This window comes from Eulemur rufifrons, chromosome 8 (assembly GCF_041146395.1).
Source record: "Eulemur rufifrons isolate Redbay chromosome 8, OSU_ERuf_1, whole genome shotgun sequence".
Taxonomy (NCBI): domain Eukaryota; kingdom Metazoa; phylum Chordata; class Mammalia; order Primates; family Lemuridae; genus Eulemur; species Eulemur rufifrons.
In genome coordinates this window covers 103,622,725-103,641,740 of record NC_090990.1, presented here as the reverse complement: position 1 = coordinate 103,641,740, position 19,016 = coordinate 103,622,725, and the positions used below count along the sequence as shown (strand labels likewise).

At 50.0% G+C, this 19,016-nt stretch overlaps 1 protein-coding gene across 2 annotated transcripts; it reads right to left on the bottom strand.

The window, feature by feature from the left end:
* Window positions 1-7,158: 7,158 nt before the first annotated feature.
* Window positions 7,159-15,789, bottom strand: SELENBP1 (selenium binding protein 1). Of its 2 annotated transcripts, XM_069480589.1 has the most exons (12): window positions 15,705-15,789; window positions 12,436-12,492; window positions 12,163-12,275; window positions 11,713-11,898; window positions 10,892-11,012; window positions 9,533-9,715; window positions 9,086-9,264; window positions 8,617-8,695; window positions 8,396-8,517; window positions 8,057-8,149; window positions 7,782-7,900; window positions 7,159-7,555 (listed from the first exon to the last, which is right to left on the bottom strand). In XM_069480589.1, the coding sequence occupies exons 1-12, from the start codon at window positions 15,706-15,708 to the stop codon at window positions 7,393-7,395; spliced, it is 1,419 nt and encodes a 472-aa protein (XP_069336690.1). In that variant the 5' UTR covers window positions 15,709-15,789; the 3' UTR covers window positions 7,159-7,392. The 2 variants fall into 2 exon arrangements, with proteins under 2 accessions (XP_069336690.1, XP_069336691.1); XM_069480590.1 differs by lacking the exon at window positions 11,713-11,898.
* Between the last annotated feature and the right edge of the window lie 3,227 nt (window positions 15,790-19,016).

The window sequence follows — 19,016 nt, the reverse complement described above, 5'->3', positions numbered from 1 at the left end:
TGCATTAGCACAAACTGGAAACAACCCAGTGTCTATCAACAGTAGCATGACAAGTTGTGATATATTCATTTGATGGAATGTCATAGAGCAAGGGAGAGGAATGAGCTGCAACTATACACATCCACGTGGATGAACTTCAGAAACTGAAAGAACTAAAACACAGAAGAAAATATACAGTGCAATGCAATTTATAAATATGTAATGTCAGGCAAAACTGAACAATATGTTGTTTATGGGTAAAAACATATGTGGTTAAAAAATTAAGTAATAAAAAGGAATAGAATTATTACATAAAATTAGGGATAGAAGTTACTTATGGTAGTCAAGGGCAAAGAGGTTGTTCAGCAGCCAGTCAAGAACATCTTCCATAGCATCTAATTTAATTTGTTTTCCAAGTGGATGGCCAGTCATTTTAATATCTTTATCATTTTCTTTTTTTTTTTTTTGAGACAGAGTCTCGCTTTGTTCCCCGGGCTAGAGTGAGTGCCGTGGCGTCAGCCTAGCTCACAGCAACCTCAAACTCCTGGGCTTAAGCGATCCTACTGCCTCAGCCTCCCAAGTAGCTGGGACTACAGGCATGCGCCACCATGCCCAGCTAATTTTTTCTATATATATATTTTAGTTGGCCAGATAATTTCTTTCTATTTTTAGTAGAGATGGGGTCTCGCTCTTGCTCAGGCTGGTCTCGAACTCCTGAGCTCAAACAATCCACCCGCCTCGGCCTCCCAGAGTGCTAGGATTACAGGCGTGAGCCACCGCGCCCGGCCTATCATTTTCTTTTTATAACCAAGTTTCCTTTTACAGTTTTATCATATACTTTTATAATATGCTAAGTTCCCTTGTATAATTGTTTGTGTTTCTGGACCATATTCTTATTTTTCTATTCTTCCACCCATAACACATTGTTTTAATTAATGTAATTATATAATATGTTTTGGATTCTAATGCTGAAAGTTTTCCGTTATTAGTTTTATTAAGTAAAAAATTATTCCTATATATGGAAGATTTATTTTTCAAATATGGTCACAACAACATTTCTGGTTCCACACACTATTTCAGAACCTTACCACTTCCCCATCAAGAGGTAGAGTCTGGTTCCTGTCCCTTTGAACCCAGGAATGCCTTTGTGACTGCCTCAATAATTGGAATGTGGTGGAAGTGACGCTGCTTGGCTTCCAAGTGTAGGTTAGAATAGGTGCTGCAGATTCCTCTTTGCTCTTTCTATTGGGACACTCACCCTGGGAACCCAGCCACCATGTTGTGAGGAGCCAAGCAGACACATGGAAAGGCCACGTGTGGGTGTTCTGGCCAGAGCTCCAGCTGAGGTTCCAAGTGACAGCCAGCATGAGTCGCCAGGCATGTAAGTGAGCCATCAGATGATTCCAGCCCCCAGCCTTTAACCTGCCCCAGCTGACACTGAGCAGAGATAAGCTATTCCCACTGAGCCCTGTCCAAAGTACAGATTTAGGAGCAAAAATAATTATTGCTTTAAGCCACTAAGTTTTGGGGTGCTTTGTTACACAGCACTAGATAATTGGAACACTATACATTTACATTTCCAGATTAGTTTTAGAAGCTGCTTGTCACATTTCATAAAAAACCTTCTCCCCTCTGAGGTAATAACGTTCTGGTAAGTATCTTTCGCTACTCACTTTCCTGTCCTTGGAAACATATGTCCACCTAAATAGAGGTTTTTGTTGCTGCTGTGGTTGAATTTGTTCTTAAAAATGGGGATTATACGGATAACTCTACAGATGACTTTTTCCACTTAACCATATGTTGTACGTATTCCTCTAGGTCCGGTAGTATTGACAGCAGGGAGTCTGCTGGGCATTGAAATCAGGAGGTCAGGGAAGGTCTCTCAATATCGTGCCAGAGGCAGCCAGGAGCAGATATTCCCAGCATGGAGCTAGGCAACCAAATGCTTGGAAGGTGAGGTAGGGAGGGTAGGATGCAGGGAGGCAAAAAGGAGGACCTGGCTAATCCCTCAGATGAGTGGCACTGCCTGAAGCTACCTGTGAAGACTTCCTGGATTGACAGGGCTAATCACACTTGAAAGACCAATGATGGGTGAACATTTCTCAACACTCTCTCACATCCTTTGTCCTGGTGGACTGGGACTACAGCTTTTCTGGGGTGTCCCTCAGCTCAGCAGATTCTCTAGAACCTTTTACCTGGCCTCGTAGTCCAATGTGTGGAGCTGGCCAGGGTGCTGGCAGGAGATTGCCTAGATGATACTTGAAACTTTTCCCATGGTGCACGCAGCTTTGCTATTTTTGCCCATCTCACCTGGTGCAGGGGTGTGGGGTGGAATCTTTGTGAATGCAGCGGAGAGAGGTGTCAGCATGGGTACCGCATGGATCACAGATTGCTGGTGTCTGGGTTGTCTGTGACAGGAGGGCCTCTCTTGTTTTAGAAGTGTCTACTGGAGTGATATAGGATCAGACACGGTGAGAGGAGGCCAGGATCAGGATCAAGGTGAATAGGGTTTTTTGTTTTTTTTTTTAGTTTTTATTATGGAAAATTTTCTTTCTTAAAAAATTAATTTTGTTCTGTATATTTAAGATATACATGATATTACTATAGTGAAGGAAATTAACATATATTTAATACATATCTCACGTCGTTACTCATTTTTTTGTTTTTGTGACAAGAGCAGCTAAAATCTATGGAAAAAATTTAAACATACAAGAGGAGAAGGAAGAATATATAAACCCCCACATATACACACCCATCGTCCTGCTTTAACAATTGTCAACATCTGATCTGATCTCCAACTCACTCAGTCTAAATTACCATAATAAAGGCATTCATTATGTTATTTATTTGTAAATACTTCAGAATTTACAGTAAACATGTCAGTATGACTAAAAAATAACGACTCTCTAAGTCCCAGTGCCATTATTTCACCTAAAAAATTAAAAATTATTTCCTAATATCCTTACACATCCAGTGTTCAAATTTCTCCAGGTTTCCTTAAAAAAATATATTTTGCCATTGATCCGTTCAAGCCAGGATCAACAAAGGCTACACATTCCATTGCATTTGGTTTTGGTTAATGTATTTCTTAATTCTTTCTAATCTATAGGCTCTCTCTCTCTTAATTTATTTGTTCAGTAAACAGGTCATTTGCTCTATTGAATTACACAGTCTGGGTTTTCTGTCTTTATAGTATTTTTTTTTCAAAATATTTCTTTTTTTATTTCAGCATATTACGGGGGGTACAAATATTTAGGTTACATATATTGCCTTTGCCCGACCCAAGTCAGAGCTTCAAGCATGTCCATCTCCCAGACCATGCACACCGCATCCATTCAGTGTGATCTTTATAGTATTTTCAAACTTGTTCTTCTGTTCCTTATATTCACTTTAAACTGATGTAAGATCTAGAGGCTTGATCAGATTCTTTATTTTTTATTTTTATTTTTTTGAGCCAGGGTCTTACTCTGTCACCTGGGCTAGAGTGCAGAGGTGTCATCATAGCTCACTGCAAGCTCAAACTCCTGGGCTCAAGCGATCTTCCTGCCTCAGCCTCCCAGGTAGCTGCAACTACAGGTGCACACCACCATGCCTGGCTAATTTTTCTATTTTTTGTAGAGACAGGGTCTCAGTCTTGCTCAGTCTAATCATTTTGATTTTTTGAAAAGAATACTTCATAAGTGATGGTGTGTACTTCCTGTTGCATTACAACAGGAAGCACAGAATACCTGGTTGTCTCTCCTTTTATGTTGTAAAAATTGATTAGTGGGTTCAGGTTTTGTCAGTATGATCCATCCATTGGAAGTTTCCATTCCAGTCTCATTTAATGATTTTAGCAGCCATTGATCATAGCCTAGATCCATTTGTTATTAGAGGTTACAAATTGGTGCTATTCCAATTTCATCATTCCTTCTGAATTTACTACCTGGAATTCTATAAAGAACTTTTTTTTTTTTTTGAGACAGAGTCTCACTTTGTTGCCCAGGCTAGAGTGAGTGCCGTGGCGTCAGCCTAGCTCACAGCAACCTCAAACTCCCGAGCTCAAGGGATCCTCCTGTCTCAGCCTCCCGAGCAGTTGGGACTACAGGCATGCACCACCATGCCTGGCTAATTTTTTCGATATATATCTCTAGTTGTCCATATAATTTCTTTCTATTTTTAGTAGAGATGGGGTCTCGCTCTTGCTCAGGCTGGTCTCGAACTCCTGAGCTCAAAGGATCCGCCCACCTCGGCCTCCCAGAGTGCTAGGATTACAGGCGTGAGCCACCGCGCCCGGCCTGTAAAGAACTTTTCCTCGTCAACTATTTCATTATCCTGAAGCAAATTCCTGAGGAAAAGCAAGATAAATCCTTGATTCTTTTCCTTTATTTTCCAGTTTTCAAAATAATGAGATAGTATCCTAGCATCTTCCAAACATGACCAGTTAGGGTTTTATGTGTGTGTTATCATAAATGTTTGTATTTTAACATGTTTGTTGTATTTTAATCCATTTCAATTATTGATTTTTTTTTTTTTTTTTTTGGTGACAGAGTCTCACTCTGTTGCCCGGGCCAGAGTGCTAGGATTACAGGCATGAGCCACCGCGCCCAGCGTAATATCTCTTTTTATTTTGAGATAATTGGACATTCACATACAGTTGCAGGAAATAATACAGAGAGATCTCATGTGCCCTCTACCCAGTTTCCCCTAGCTGTACATCTTGCATAACCAAAGTACAGTAGAACAACCAGGAGATTGACATTGATAAAGTCCACCAAACTTATTCAGATTTCGCCAGTTTTACACACACTCATTTGTGTGTATGTGTATTTAGTTTTATGTAATTGTATCACATTGTAAATTTGCGTGTGACCACCACAGTCAAGATACAGAATAGTTTCATCACCACCAGGATCGCTCATGCTACCCTTTTATAGCCGCACCCACCTCCCCAACGCCACGCTCATCCTTAACCCCTGGCAACCACTAATTTGTTCTCCAGCTCTCTGATTCTGTCATTTCAAGAATGTTATACAGGCTGGGTGTGGTGGCTCACGCCTGTAATCCTAGCACTCTGGGAGGCTGAGGTGGGAGGATCGCTCGAGATCAGGAGTTCAAGACTAGCCTGAGCAAGAGCAATACCCCATCTCTACTAAGAAATAGAAAGAAATTAGCTGGACAACTAAAAATATATAGAAAAAATTAGCCGAGCATGGTGGCGCATGCCTGTAGTCCCAGCTACTCAGGAGGCTGAGGCAGAAGGATGGCTTGAGCCCAGGAGTTTGAGGTTGCTGTGAGCTAGGCTAATGCCACGGCACTCACTCTAGCCAGGGTGACAGAGTGGGACTCTGCCTCAAAAAAAAAAAAAAAAAAAAGAATGTTATACAAATGGAATCATACTACATGTAACCTTTTGAGACTGGCTTTTTTCACTCAGCATAATTCCCTTGAGATCCATCCAAATTGTGTATATCAACGACTATTCATTCTTTTTTATTGCTGAGTAGTATCCCACGGTGTGGATGTACCTGTGGTGTGTTTAACCACTTATGCACTGAGGGACATTTGGGTTGTTTCCAGTTTTTGGCTATTACCAGTGAAGCCGCTATGAACAATGGTGTACAGGTTTTTATGTGAACTTATATTTTCAGTTGTCTGGGATAAATGAGCAAGAGTGCAACTGCTGGGCCGTATGGTAAGTGCATGTTTAATTTTACAAAGAACTGCCAAACAGTTTTCCACAGTGGCTGTTCCATTTTACATTCACCAGCACTCTATGAATGACCCTGTTCTGCATTATTGCCATTTCACATTATCACTATTTTCTATTTAGCCATTCTGATAGGTGTGTGGTGATATCACATTATAGTTCTAGCTTGCATTTCCCTAACGGCTAATGATGTTGACCATCTTTTCATGTGTTTATTTACCATCTATATAAACTCTTTGGCAAAATGTCTGTTCGTGTCTTTGGTCCATTTTCTAATTGGAGTGTTTGTTTTTTTTACTGTGAGTTTTGAGAGTTTTTCATGCATTCTAGATACAAATCTTTTGTCAGATATGTCATGTGTCCTTTAGACACAGCCCCAGTTGTCTTCCATAGTTTCCTTGCCTTGTGGTATGACAAGTGCTCAAGATTCCTCTTATTGAAGGGAATTTTAAGCTTTTGGGAAAATAGAGAAACGATACAGAACTATATTATCCTTTCTCATTCAGAAGTTTAGTTATTGAAGAAGGCAAGACAGAGACCTAGGAGAGAGACCTCTGGTAAGGCCCAGTAAATCCCATGGCTCCCTGTAACTCCTTACTCACCTTAAGCACTTCCTTTATGTTCATTTATTCATTAAAGCTTCCTAAGTGCTGATATCCAAGCTAGGTGCTGGGCGTTAACAGGAAGTTTCAATTCAAAGTGGCATGTGTGTGTGCTGAGGTTTAGTGCAGGAGGCTTCGTGGACATTAAGAAGGGCCTCTGACCTGGATAGGTCAGGGAAGGGGGCTTTCCAGAGGACGTGATAGCCGGGCTCAGATGGCAGTTAAGGCGTTGGGGGTGGGGGGGGGGGGGCGAGATCAGGACTCTAGTTCAGGTAGATGTTTCAGTGAGCATGTTTAAAGATCTCACAGGGAGGCGGGGCATGGTGGTTTATGCCTGTAATCCTAGCACTCTGGGAGGCTGAGGAGGGTGGATCGTTTGAGCTCAGGAGTTCCAGACCAACCTGAGCAAGAGAGCGAGACCCCGTCTCTACTAAAAATAGAAATAAATGATCTGGACAGCTAAAAATATATATAGAAAAAATTAGCCGGGCATGGTGGCGCATGCCTGTAGTCCCAGCTACTTGGGAGGCTGAGGCAGGAGGATTGCTTGAGCCCCAGAGTTTGAGGTTGCTGTGAGACTCTGTCTCAAACAAACAAACAAACAAACAAACAAAAAAACACCACAGAGTTTTTAAAAGGAGTTTAGAAACAGTGATTTAAATTCTCTCCCAGGACTCCTTGTGACAATCACCCCCAAAATCTTCAGGTTCTGTCTGGCCATAACAGTGAGATTTGGGCATCACTAGCATCATGTTGGAATCACTGGTTTGAACTAGTCACCATAACCGCCCCCCCAGAGTCCTCTTCATCCTTTTCACACACAAGACACAAAGGGTCAGCAGAAGAAGAATCGTGGGCCCCACGCCCCCAAAGACGAGGCGGGCAGTCTGAGGAATAGGTTCACCTGTTTATTTCTTGGTGCTTCCAAGAGCTCATGTAAAAACAGCACAGTGAAAGAAGAAGCAGTGGTGAGTAAATGGAGATATCACTTATTATGTTTCAACAGGCTCAGTTTGGCTTTGGTGGGACAAGCTGCCAAGGGTCAAGAGAGAGCAGAGTGAAGCCAGGTCCCTGAAGAAGCGAGGGGTTCGAATGTGGGGCGTGGGTTGTGAGGGGTGGACTTCAGATCCAGATGTCAGAGGTGCAGTCACCCCCAGGGTAGCGGAGCTCATGGGCCAGGGCTGGGCCGAGGGGCTCCTTCCCAAAGTCCACCAGGAAGTTGGGGTTCAGCTTCAGCCCCCCCTTTACTGTGTCTACATCGATCTGCAGCATCACAGAGCCTTCCCTGGTGGAAAAGGAGAAGGGGGAAAAGGAGAGGTCAGAGGTGGCCACCCCCTTCCCTCGATTTTGTGAGAGTAGGTGGTGGGTTCCCAAGGACCCACGGAACAGGGTCTGAAGGGGCCATCTGTACGGGGAGGTGCAGGTGGGTCCCTGAGGAGTCTTCAGAAAGCCAAATGACTCCTCTGGGAGAGGAGGGCTGAGAAGGCGAGCCCAGGCAGTCTGCCTCTCACCTGATGAGATCAGGGTAGAACTGTTTGTCCCAGGCACTGTACAGCGATGTGGTGACATAGACACGCTTCCCGTCTAGGCTAAGCTGGATCATCTGAGGGCCTCCAGCCACACATTTCCCCTTGAGAAAACCAGGGGTCAGACTCCAGGGTGACACACAGATCCTAGGAGTGGGTCCCAGGTACCACCCCAATCCCTAGAGCCTGCTTAGATGCTGCCCCCATATTCCTCAAGTCCGGGCGCGAGGGGTCCCGGGAGTAGGGGGAGAGGCCCTTACCTTGACCACCAGGGGTTCTGGCTGGGAGTTTAGTTCCTGGTCCTCCAGCACTTGCACAGGGCCTCCCTTAACAATGCTGCCCCCGAGGAAGATCTGGTGGGGAGAGGGGGAGGACAAAGGAGGACAAAGTGGGAGGTGTGGAAGCCAGAGCAGCTCGCCTCGGGATTCCTCCCTCCATCCAGACACCTTCCCCAAGCCTGGCCTGGGCCCTGCAGTCCTGGGCCTGCACTGTCCCTCTGCCCATCTTTTGCTTTTCCTGCACCTCATCCCAGGCAGTTCATACCCTCTGCCCCATCCCCAGCCTCTTCTCTTTCCTTCCTCCCTGACATCTGCTCCCACCTGTCCAGTGAGGCGGGGCCTCTGCGGGTCCGACACGTCATACTGCCGCAGGTCCCCATGCAGCCAGTTGCTGAAGTAGAGGAAGCGGTCATCCAGGGACAGCAGGATGTCAGTGATCAGGCCTGAGGGGGTGGGGTGGGTGGGTGTGACCGAGGTCAGAGCCTGTAAGGACTTTTGTTTCTCAGGCCAGGAGCCAATCTTCTGATTCCCCAGGCACTCACCTGGCATCTCAGGCAGCACCCAGCCCTTCACTTTCTTGGGGGGCACCTGGATCACCTTCTCCACTGACCAAGTACCTCCCTACATTGGGGGAAGAGGGGAAGGGTGAGGACAGGAGGCAGAGAGGTGAGCTTATCAGAATTGGGGGTCAGGGGTGAGTCACATCAGGTCTTCTTGTCAGTAGGGTTGAACTGCATGCAGGCCCCTTACGGTGGGGATGGTGCCTGCTTCACCCCTGCATTCCCAGCACACAGCACAGTGCCCAACACAGAAATAAGCTCACTAAATAGTTTCCGAATGAGTGAATAAACATGGCCACTTAGGGTTCAGGTGGAAGTTGGCCTAGCACTGAGAGAAGAGAGGCAGAGCATGTGGCCTCGTGTTTTTGTTGCTGGAGAAGCCTGGGCTGGTGGGGCCCAGGCAGGGGTGCTGACACGACTGCTGGGAGCAGAGGGCCAGAGGACACATCACCTCGTTCTTGTAGAAGCGCTGGATGTTGGAGCTGAGGGCACAGCCCACGAAGCCCTGGGCAGCGTCTGGGTTGTGCAGGAAGCGGATCTCCAGGGGAATAAGCCCGTCCTTCAGAGGCAGGGTCTGCACAATCTCATGGCGCTGCCAGTCCCACACGTGTAAGTGGCTCCCATACAGCCCTGGTGAGTGGGGCCAGAGGATGGGCTCAGGATCAGGGCAGGAGGGCAGGAGGGCAGGGGCAAGGGCTGGGGCAGGAGGTTGTAGAACGGGTGGGAGGGATCAGAAGGGCACGTGGGCGAGTCTGAGTGTGCAGCACGTCCTATACCATCACCCTGAGTCCGGGGCCACATGAGGGAAGTGGACGGGCTGGAGGTTTGGAGTGCGGTCTCAGTGCAGAAAGCAGGGGGTGGGCCCAAGGTTCCTGCCCACACATGGGGGGATTCTCACCCGCCTCCACATCAGCGGGGTTGAAGCCATCTCGAAGGACATTGGGATGTCCCCATTCGGTGCTGATCATGACATTGTGTCGAGGCTGGTACCAGAAGTCGTAGCCCATAGGCGCAGCGCCCCCAGGCTTCTCCCACGTCCCCTTCACCTCAAATGTCTCCCCATCCAGCAGCACGAAACCCCCTGAGCAGGGAAGGAAGTGGGGGGCAGGTAGAGATAGTGGAGACATCCCTCACCCAGGGATGTCCGGGAGCCCCTCAGCCCGCTGCCTGCCCCTCCCGCCACTGGGTTTGCCAGCTCCTTAAATTCAGGTGTCCAAGGGGTCCCACCCAGAGGGCCAGGTAGGAGGTGGGGGCTTTTGCTCTAGTGCCCCATCTCCCATCAACCTCATCACTCTGCCAGACCACAGGGGAAATTTTTCTCCCCTTGAGCCAAGAGATCTGGGACTCAGCACCCTCGCCCAGCCTCGTCCTTCTGGAGTGGGATTCTTCCCACAGTCTAAGCTCCATTCTGCTCACTACATTTTTTTAATAGGACAGTCAAAATATATTTATTTGTAATTCAACTCAAATGCCCAATATGTTGCTCCCTTGCTGAGTGAGTATGTTATGACAACTTGCTACATCCTTGCAAATACAACCAGATGTCTACTCCAACTGTTATGAAGTCTAGGAATGTCACACTCCTCCCGTCTCCTGGACAAAGCAGTCATATGGAGTCTAGTGCAGTAACCCGAGCTGGATGACCTTAGCTGAGGGCCCGCTGCGAGCCCTTGGAGGGAGGGTTCTGATGAAATAGATGGGGCTTTGGGAGAAGCAGGACATAGACTCTGGACGCAGATTGCTGGGTTTGAGTTCCAGCTCTGCTACTTATTAGCTGTGTGACCTTGAGTAAGTTATTTAACCAGTCTGTGCCCCAGCTTTCTTATCTGCAAAACAGGGTTATACTAGCACACAGTAGACATGTTATAAGTGTCAGCTCTGATCACACTGTAATGAGTTAGCAAATGTGGAGATTAAGAATCCCAAAGATTGTGAGATATGCTCATAAATCATAAAGGCTGATACCAAATGTATGTGTTTTCTGGGGCCATGTCTGTACTCACATTCCCCATGGCTGACTGTTCTGACTATAACTTTTAAACAAATTAATCAGTCAAGGCTCATCTCCATAGAAATAATCAAAACAACTGAAGCTACTTGCTAACATTTTAAGCATTGGGTGGGACCCAGGCTGTTGGTTTTCCCTGGGAGGTCATTCTATTCCTCCCCCAGCTTGCGGTCTGCTCCTCCTGCAGACAGATGCTTCCCTCCTTTCATAGCTGTGGAAGTTTTCACGACCACACAGAGCCGCGGGTACCTTTGCCATTGCCCTTGGGGTCTCCCAGGGTGCTGATCATCACCTCCCCGCTGGCCAGGCAGTGGCTGGTGTGGAGGTAGGCCAGTCCGCACTTGGTGTGGATGTCCTTAGGCTCGATGACCTGGGCAGGGGTGGGGAACGGCATGAGAATCTTACAGGGCTGAGAGTCCCCACCCTTCACCCCCATAGTCCCCTACTTCCATCTGCCAAGCCTGTCCTCTTTTCCTTCAGAACAGGGACACAACTCTTCCTATGAGGATATGGCAGAGATTCAGTCTGGTAACTTCCACAGAGCACCAAGGGAAAGTCAGAGATTGTTAGTAACTCCCCAGGCAGGAAGCACTGACTTCTCCCTCTGTCTGTCCTGAAGGCATTCGCAGCCCTGTGAGACCATAAGCTCCTTCTGGGCCGGGCTGAGGCCAGTGTCAACTTTGTATCAGCAGCAGCCAACAGTGAGTGCCTGGCCCCAAGAAGGTACTGAACAAAGTGCTGAGAGGAAGGACTGGAGACTCCTGCCTAAGGGAAGTCCTGAGCTCACAACTGGGTGGGAAAAAATGGCTTCCTCCCTCTCCCAGAGTGAAATAGGAAGGCGCCTCCCTCTTCTCTCTCTTCTCACCATCCTGGCCCATGGTGCTGGATGGTGACAACCCAGTAAGCCCAGGTAACTCTCCTGTGAGGTCTCAGTTCCCTCCCCATTGCTGAACAAGGTTCTGTGCAAGAGCCGGGAGGCGGCAGTTGGTTTAGGGCTGACTTCCTGCCTATAGGCTGCTGAGGGCTGCAGGTGCATCGGGTCTCTGAGCCGGCAAGGGCAGAGGACGTGCCTTGTGTAGCTTTGGTTCCCGGGGCTCCGAGCCCACGTCTACCACATAGATGCGGGAGGAGATGAGACTGGGCAGCACCAGCTTGGTGCGCGACTTGGTGCTGTCACCGAAGCAGCTGCTGCAGGTGTTCCATCCTGAGTGATGCAGCTCGTCCTTCAGGTTGGGCATGGGCAGCCGGTGGATAACCTAGGATGGGGACATAGCGGGTGGTGCTCCCCCAGGCCATGCCTCTCTGCTTTTGGAAGAGGCGCCCCCTGCCCCCAACCCATTTGGTTTGACAGTGTAGCACAGGCTGGATTTTAGCACTCCCCTCGTCCTTGTCCTCGGTGCAGTGAACAGCCTACACAACCATAGCCAGGGAGGGCCAAGAAGGATGGAGCTGGGGAACGGCAGCTCCAGGGCCAGGGCTGGAGGGGTCTCAAGGTAGCTGGTGCCTAAGTCTCACCTCACCTGGCAATACTGGGGAGATTTGGGGTCAACATCCACGGTGGCCAGGTAATCTGGGGCCTCAGTGCCCGTGTTTCGGTAAATACAGGGCAGGTAGATAATCTCCTCCCGGGGTCCTGGAGGGTAGAAAGTAGCAGTGGGGTTGGCAGGGTGGGAAGGAGTGGCAGGTGCAGCCCTGGGAGTGCCAGAGGGTGGAGGCCAGGTCTGAGGTACCCCCAACCCCACCAGCCCTGGACTCAGGAGAGGGGTGCCGGCTCCCAGACCTTCGGCAATTACCTTTCATGGCCTCCAGAGGGGTAGGGTAGCCAGGTCCGCACTTCTCACATTTGGTAGCTGCAGAAACAATGGGGGTAGTTTGGCTGGACTTTGCACCAGAGGCTGAAGGCTCCCTCCCTATGTCCCGCAGCACTTGACCTGGCGGGCCAGGCAGGTCCCCCCTCTTCAGCCCCCTCAGAACCCAGGGGAATATGAGGGTGTGGCAGGAAGAGCTGGAGAGACATGACCTGCAGTGGACAGACACTCTGGCAGGGCCCAGGGGAGGGCGGGAGGAGGGCAAGTGCAGCCCAGGCTGTGTGGTGCAGTGGTTATGACACCGACTTGGGTCCTGACCTCAGCCCGCCACGGACTAGCCATGGGAACCTGGGCAAAGTACTCAAGCCGGCCCCCACCCCAGCCTCAATCTCTGCATCCTCTGTAAAAAGAGGGCAATAAGAATACCACAGTGGGCCTTTATGAGACACAGGCAAGAGGGGCTGTGAAGTGTGCACCATTGCACTAGCTTGGCAGAAGCCCAGTAAGCCCGGGCTGCCCTGGGGAACAGCTCCTGGGGAGTGGCAGTGGGGCCTGCTCAGCTCCCTCACCAAACTGTCTAGACCAGGGGCCGGGACACTTCTTGCTTTTCTCTTCCCTGGGTCTTGATCCCAGGCCGCCAGCCAGGGCCAGCTGGGTGTCCTTGCGCCAGTTTCTACTTCTGGGTGGGCCCCACTTCCTTTATCTGTAAAGTAAGAGTTTGGCCCAACTCTGGAGAGCTCAGAGGCCCTCCCTGTCCCTGAAATCTGGCAAGAAAGATCACACTAATCCATAGGGCCAAAGTCAACGCCGCGAAGGAGGGCTGGGACATCACAGCTGCCAGGACCCCAGCATCAGAGTTCAGGGCCTGCTGGGGGGAAGGGCTGAAGAATAGCCCAGAGGGAGCCGCAGGCTGAAAGAAATCCTCGCATGGAGTTCACAGGCCTGGGCACTGCCCCCTGCCCGGTCCCGCACCGGTCTGGCCAGGGCTGGGCCTGCAAGTGGGGAGCCAGGAGTAGCCAGGGTGGAGCCTCCACGGGTGCCCGACCCCCGCTCGTAGCAGCCAAGTGACTTAGGAAGCTGAGAGGCAACAGCAGCATTTGAGAGTCTGGAAAACTGGTTTCAAGTTCAAGAAAATGGACATTCTCCATTTTCTCCCCTTCATTTGCTAAAAGGAAGTAATAGTAACATCCTACCTACTTCTCTAGGTAGATGTGAAAGTCAAATAAGATAACATATTCAAAAGTACTTTCACAAAAGTGTTGCATAAATATGGGGCAGATGAAACCATGTATTCTAAAGCATTTCCATCAAGGTGAGGTGTTGCGTAAATATGGGTAGGGCTGTGCCGGAGGAGGGAGAACGCCAGCCTGTGCTTGGTGCCCCAAGAGAGGGCTGGGGTGGGGGCAGGGTGAGAGAGGCCCAGTCCAAAGGGATTAAGGAGACTCGTTCTGCAACACAACCTAGCTGTGTGAAGGCTTGGCACCGATTGCCAAAGGGGAAGGAGGTTGCTGGACACAGAAGGGGAAGGAGATTAAAAAACTCCAAGACGTCAAGACAGAGATACAAACACCACAAAGCCAAAGAGAGATGGAGAGAGAGACACAGGTGGAAGATGTTGCCCAGTCCACAGCGTCTACCCTTGCAGTTCCCCAACCCCTCACTGCTTAGGGTCAGCTGCCTGCCACTCCTCCCAGGTAGCATCGTTGCTCTTTCTGGGAAATACCCGCCTGTCTTAAGCATCTCAGGCCAGGTCCCTGAGCCTCTGTGGGTTTGAGCTGAACCCAGGGAAATCTCAATTGTTTCTTTTTTCTTTTTTTGAGACAGGGTCTCACCATGTTGCCCAGGCTGGCTACAAACTCCTGGGTGAAAGGGGTGGCTTTGCTGAAATAACAGGAAAATATCTAACCCCCCAATTTTCTAATAACAGCTAAAGATCAATTCTGAGCTCTCCCCACTTTTTCTCTCCCCAGCTGGGAAACATCTTGCAGGGTTCCATTTTCACAAACACCAGCAAGGAGCCCGACAGACAGAAACCTTTCTCTTCACATTCCCTGGCTCTATAGCCTCCAGGAGATCCTGAGAAGCCCCAGGACGGACAGCAGGGGAGCAACTCCAGGCCTCAGTTTCCTGCCCCAAGCCATATCTCAGGGGCAAAATCACATCCCCTGGGATAAGCCCGACTACGTTTCAGAGATAACCAAGGCTCCAGGAGCAGAGAAAACAAGAAAGAGGGACAACCAGACATCTCGAAGCAGCCACTTCTGTTTCAACTGATTCATCTGACAACAATCACTATATTTTTCCTTTCTCTTTGTCCCCATAAAATCAGCAAGCCACTTGGCCTCAGGGCTGGCACCCCCTTCTCTGTTTTTGGGATGCCATGCCGTCTCCCTGCTCTCCCTCTCTTTCCTCTGTCTCTCTCACTCTTTCAATCTCTCTCTTCCTAAGAAGGTAAAATAAACTTTTTAACTTTTATGTATCTTCATCTCTGCACGAGAAATCTTTCTCCACCTGCACCGTGAGCACCTACTAGGCTTTCCACCCTAACACTGGGGTCAAGTGATCTTGCCAGCAGCTGGGACTGCAGGTGTGCACCACTGTGCCCAGGCTCAACTGGGTTTTCCAGGCCAGGCTGGCTGCTGGGCATTCTGCCAGCCCAGGGAAGAGCCAGCTCCAGGGGAGCAGGGATCTCAACGCTCCCAGCCCAACCCAACCCAGACTTCTCCTCAGCCTGCTCAGACTTCTCCTGGAGTTCACTCCAGGAGCTCATGCATGGAGGAGTAGGAGAACTGGGGATTTGAGGGGTGGGGGCACTGAAACAGGTCCCCAGTGAGAGAGTGGAGGTCCCTGATTTCCCTCCCAAAGAGACCGGATATGTGGGGTAGCTAGGGAGTGACTTGGGTCTTGAAGGCTCAGGTTCCCTACTCCCTGCTGTAAGAAATCAGGGTTGTCTCTCCTACGGTCAGGGCCCCCCACCTGATTGTCTCAGCTGCAGAAGAGCACCCCCAGCTTCAGCCCCTGCTGGATGGAGCTATGTGGGAGCCCTGGACCTCCCTTCCCAGCAGTCCCTCTGTGCTCCTTCCCCAGAAACTTTGGCTAAGCTGGGGAATGCAGGGGGCAGTGTGCAGGGTAAGGACAATGACGCAGAGTCCACCACCGCCTCCCCAGCTGCCCCTCGGGGTTGTCTGTCCCTTCCTGGAGGCAGGGCCCTCCAAATTCGTGGTGGGCAATGTGCCGGCAAGCGCCCTCCTTACCCATGCTGCTGGCTGGTATACTCTGGTCCGGATGGGTTTGCTAGGAGCAGGCAGAGGCGATGAGAGAGCTATGCCGAGGAACAGTTAAAGGGAGGGAATTTATACAGCCAATTGGGCGTGGGGCGGGGCAGGGGGAGGGCCTGGGCTGCAGCCCGGGGCAAACTACTCAGGGCAGCCAGCCAGGAGGCTCTTAAGGGGCCTGGGTGGCTGGTGTTTGAGTTATGGGTTATGTGTGTATGTGTGTGTGTGTGTGTGTGTGTGCCTGTGCTCTTTAGTGCCTGCCTGGGTATGCATGGGATTGTCTGAGTGTCTGCATGTTCCTGTGTACCTATGTGTTGCCCATGCGTGTGCCTTTATGTGTGTGCCTGCATGAGTGTGTACCTGCCTGTGTGTGAGTGTGTGAGTGTGCTTGTGTGTGTGTGTGCCTATGTCTGGAATTGTGAACATTAGCATGTGAGTGTGTGCCTGCCAGAGTATTTACGCCTGTGTGGCATGTGCGTGTGTGCCTGTGTTTGTGTGGTGTGTGCCTGTGGGGGTGAGTGCGTGCTTGTGTAGCCACATGCATGCAGATGTTCTGGGCCTCCAAATACTCATCTATGTCCCTGGACCTGTCTCTTGGCATTTAAGGGCACCCAAGGCTGTGAGCCCATCTCTTCTTACCTTTGCAGCCAGGGTCAGCTTTCTCCTAAGATTGTCCTCTTGTTCCAGACACCCGTGCTCCAAAAGGCACAGTCCTACTCACCCAAGGACTCCTCAGCCATGTCTTCCTGCCACAGTCGTCCTGGGACACTGAGGTTGAATAGTGTGTCCAGATGCCACTTTTCCCAGCTTCTTTCATTCCCCTTGAGCTGTGAAGTGGAAGGGACATCGGCCGTGCCCCTTATTGCTCTCCACCACCCTCCTAAGCCTCAGGAGGTGAAAGCAGAGGGCCTCCGCCTCATCTCCCAGCCTGTACCTCAACGGCTCCTAGGGTGGCAGGGCCCAGAGCAGCCCAACATGCTGCTGGCCTGTGACAAGTCATAAAACTCTCGGGGTCTCTATCTATTGGGAGGGAATCGTCCAGCCGGAGGATTTGATGACTCTCCAGGGCTTCTGAGCCTGCTAACATAACACATACGCGCACACACGTACCCCCCACACACCATGGCCTCCAGGTAAATGCTCACTGCTTGCTGAAGAGCTTGAAGAGCCCCAAAGCAGGGTTGGGGATGGATCCCATTTCCTCCCTCTGGAACTGCCCTCGCCCTGAGAAGCCACTGCGAAGCCAGTATTTAAAGGGCTGGATAAGTGAGAGGTCAGTGAAACCCACTCAAATTTGTCTCATCTTAAAAATAAGGGTCCCCCTCTTTCCTCAGATTTGTTTTTTTGCCTAGAGAAACTCCTTCCACTCTGCTAGGAACCTGCTGACTGTGTCTGCAGAAGCCATTTTCATCTCCTTGGATGCAGTTTTTATTGGCCAGGAAAAAAGATGAAATTTGGGCTTGAGATTGCCAGTGGAAAGAGCTACCAGGTTTCCAAACCAGAGTGGAGGTAAGGGGAGCAGAACTGGGCCCTGGTGCAATGGGTATCTGTCCTCCCGGTTCCCATCAGTGTCATGTGTCCATCAAGGAAGACCTTCTGTGGCTGCCAGGGCAGGAGTCTTCTTTTATTCCCAATGTCACTCAACTCTCTTGGCTCTGTCCTATGTCTGTCATCCTCACCATTGCACCAGCCTGCCAGGCATCAGAGTAATCCTCCCCAAAGGCTGCCACCTTGCCTTTGCCAGCTTCCCTGGGCCCTGGCTACCTCCACTCACCCTCCTGCCTCCACCCTCCTGCCCCTCTTTCTCCTGAGGTCTCCGTCTCTGACCTCCTTTCTACTCTCCTGCTTTTTGGCTTGAGGTAGCCCACCATCCAAAGAAACTCTCCCCCTCTTAACAAAAGTTCTTGGCCTGGTGCGGTGGCTCACACCTGTAATCCTCGCACTTCAGGAGACCAAGGCAGGAGGATTGCTTGAGGAGCCGAAGTTTGAAATCAGCCTGAGCAAGAATGAGATCTGTTCCTACAAAAAAAATAGAAAAATTAGCTGGGCGTGGTGGCTTGGCCTATAGGCAGGAGGACGCTTGAGCCCAGAAGACTGAGGCTGCAGTGAGCTATGATGACACCACTGCACTCCAGCCTGGGCAACAGAGTGAGACCCTGTTTCAAAAATAAAAAAAGTTATTGAGGCTGGGTGAGGTGGCTCACGCCTGTAATCCTAGCACTCTGGGAGGCCGAGGCGGATGGATAGTTTGAGCTCAGGAGTTCGAGACCAGCCTGAGCAAGAGTGAGACCCCCGTCTCTACTAAAAATAGAAAGAAATTATATGGACAACTAAAAATATATATAGAAAAATTAGCCGGGCATGGTGGCACATGCCTGTAGTCCCAGCTACTCGGGAGGCTGAGACAGGAGGATCCCTTGAGCTCAGGAGTTTGAGGTTGCTGTGAGCTAGGCTGACGCCACGGCACTCACTCTAGCCTGGGCAACAAAGTGAGACTCTGTCTCAAAAAAAAAAAAGTTATTGAGTCATTAACTCCAAAAAAGCTGTTATTTTGTTTGTTCTAGAATCTGTAGTCAACTATAGTTCTTTCACATCCCTGTGCTCTAACCTGGCCGGTCTCTGTGGCTCCTCCATGGCACCCCCAACCTCTGCCTGCAGCTTTCTGCCTGAACCCTGCTCTACAGCCAGCAAGGTGGTTGGGGAAAGTTGTCCCAGTCTGGGCTGCAGATGGAGGTGGTCCAGGGAGAGGGGTCAGGCTGATAACAGAGAAGCGCCCCATGGTACCTGTGCGTCTTCTGAACAGACAAAACCTGGGTTTCCACAAGAGGTGGGGAGAATTGCACCCCAATCAGCATCATTATCTCCTAAGCACTCCTGATTTTGCCTCTTGCGAGCTTAAGGGCTCCCTCCTCTGTCTGATCTGCTATGTCCAGGTAGAGGCCAACCAGAGCTTCACAGCAAGGGACGCTGGCTGGGGACAGCCCAGCTTCCTGCCCCTCATCTGAGCTCTGGGCAGATCCTGAGCCGAGGGTTGGACTTAGCTCCATGCCTGCAAGGGAGGGCACTACCACCATGCTGGGCACCCTCACCCCAAGGCGGCTGCGTGGGAAGTCTGGGGCAGGTGGGGTAGACATTGATTTCTGTTGTTTCAAGCCCGGAACCGCATAGTATCACAGGAGGTAGATTATTGAGCTGACACTTGGAAAGTCAGGTGATTATGTAACTGCTGCTCCCCTGAACTTTGGTCCTGGCCTCCACAAACAGGAAGTGGAGTCCAGGCCTGGCCATGGG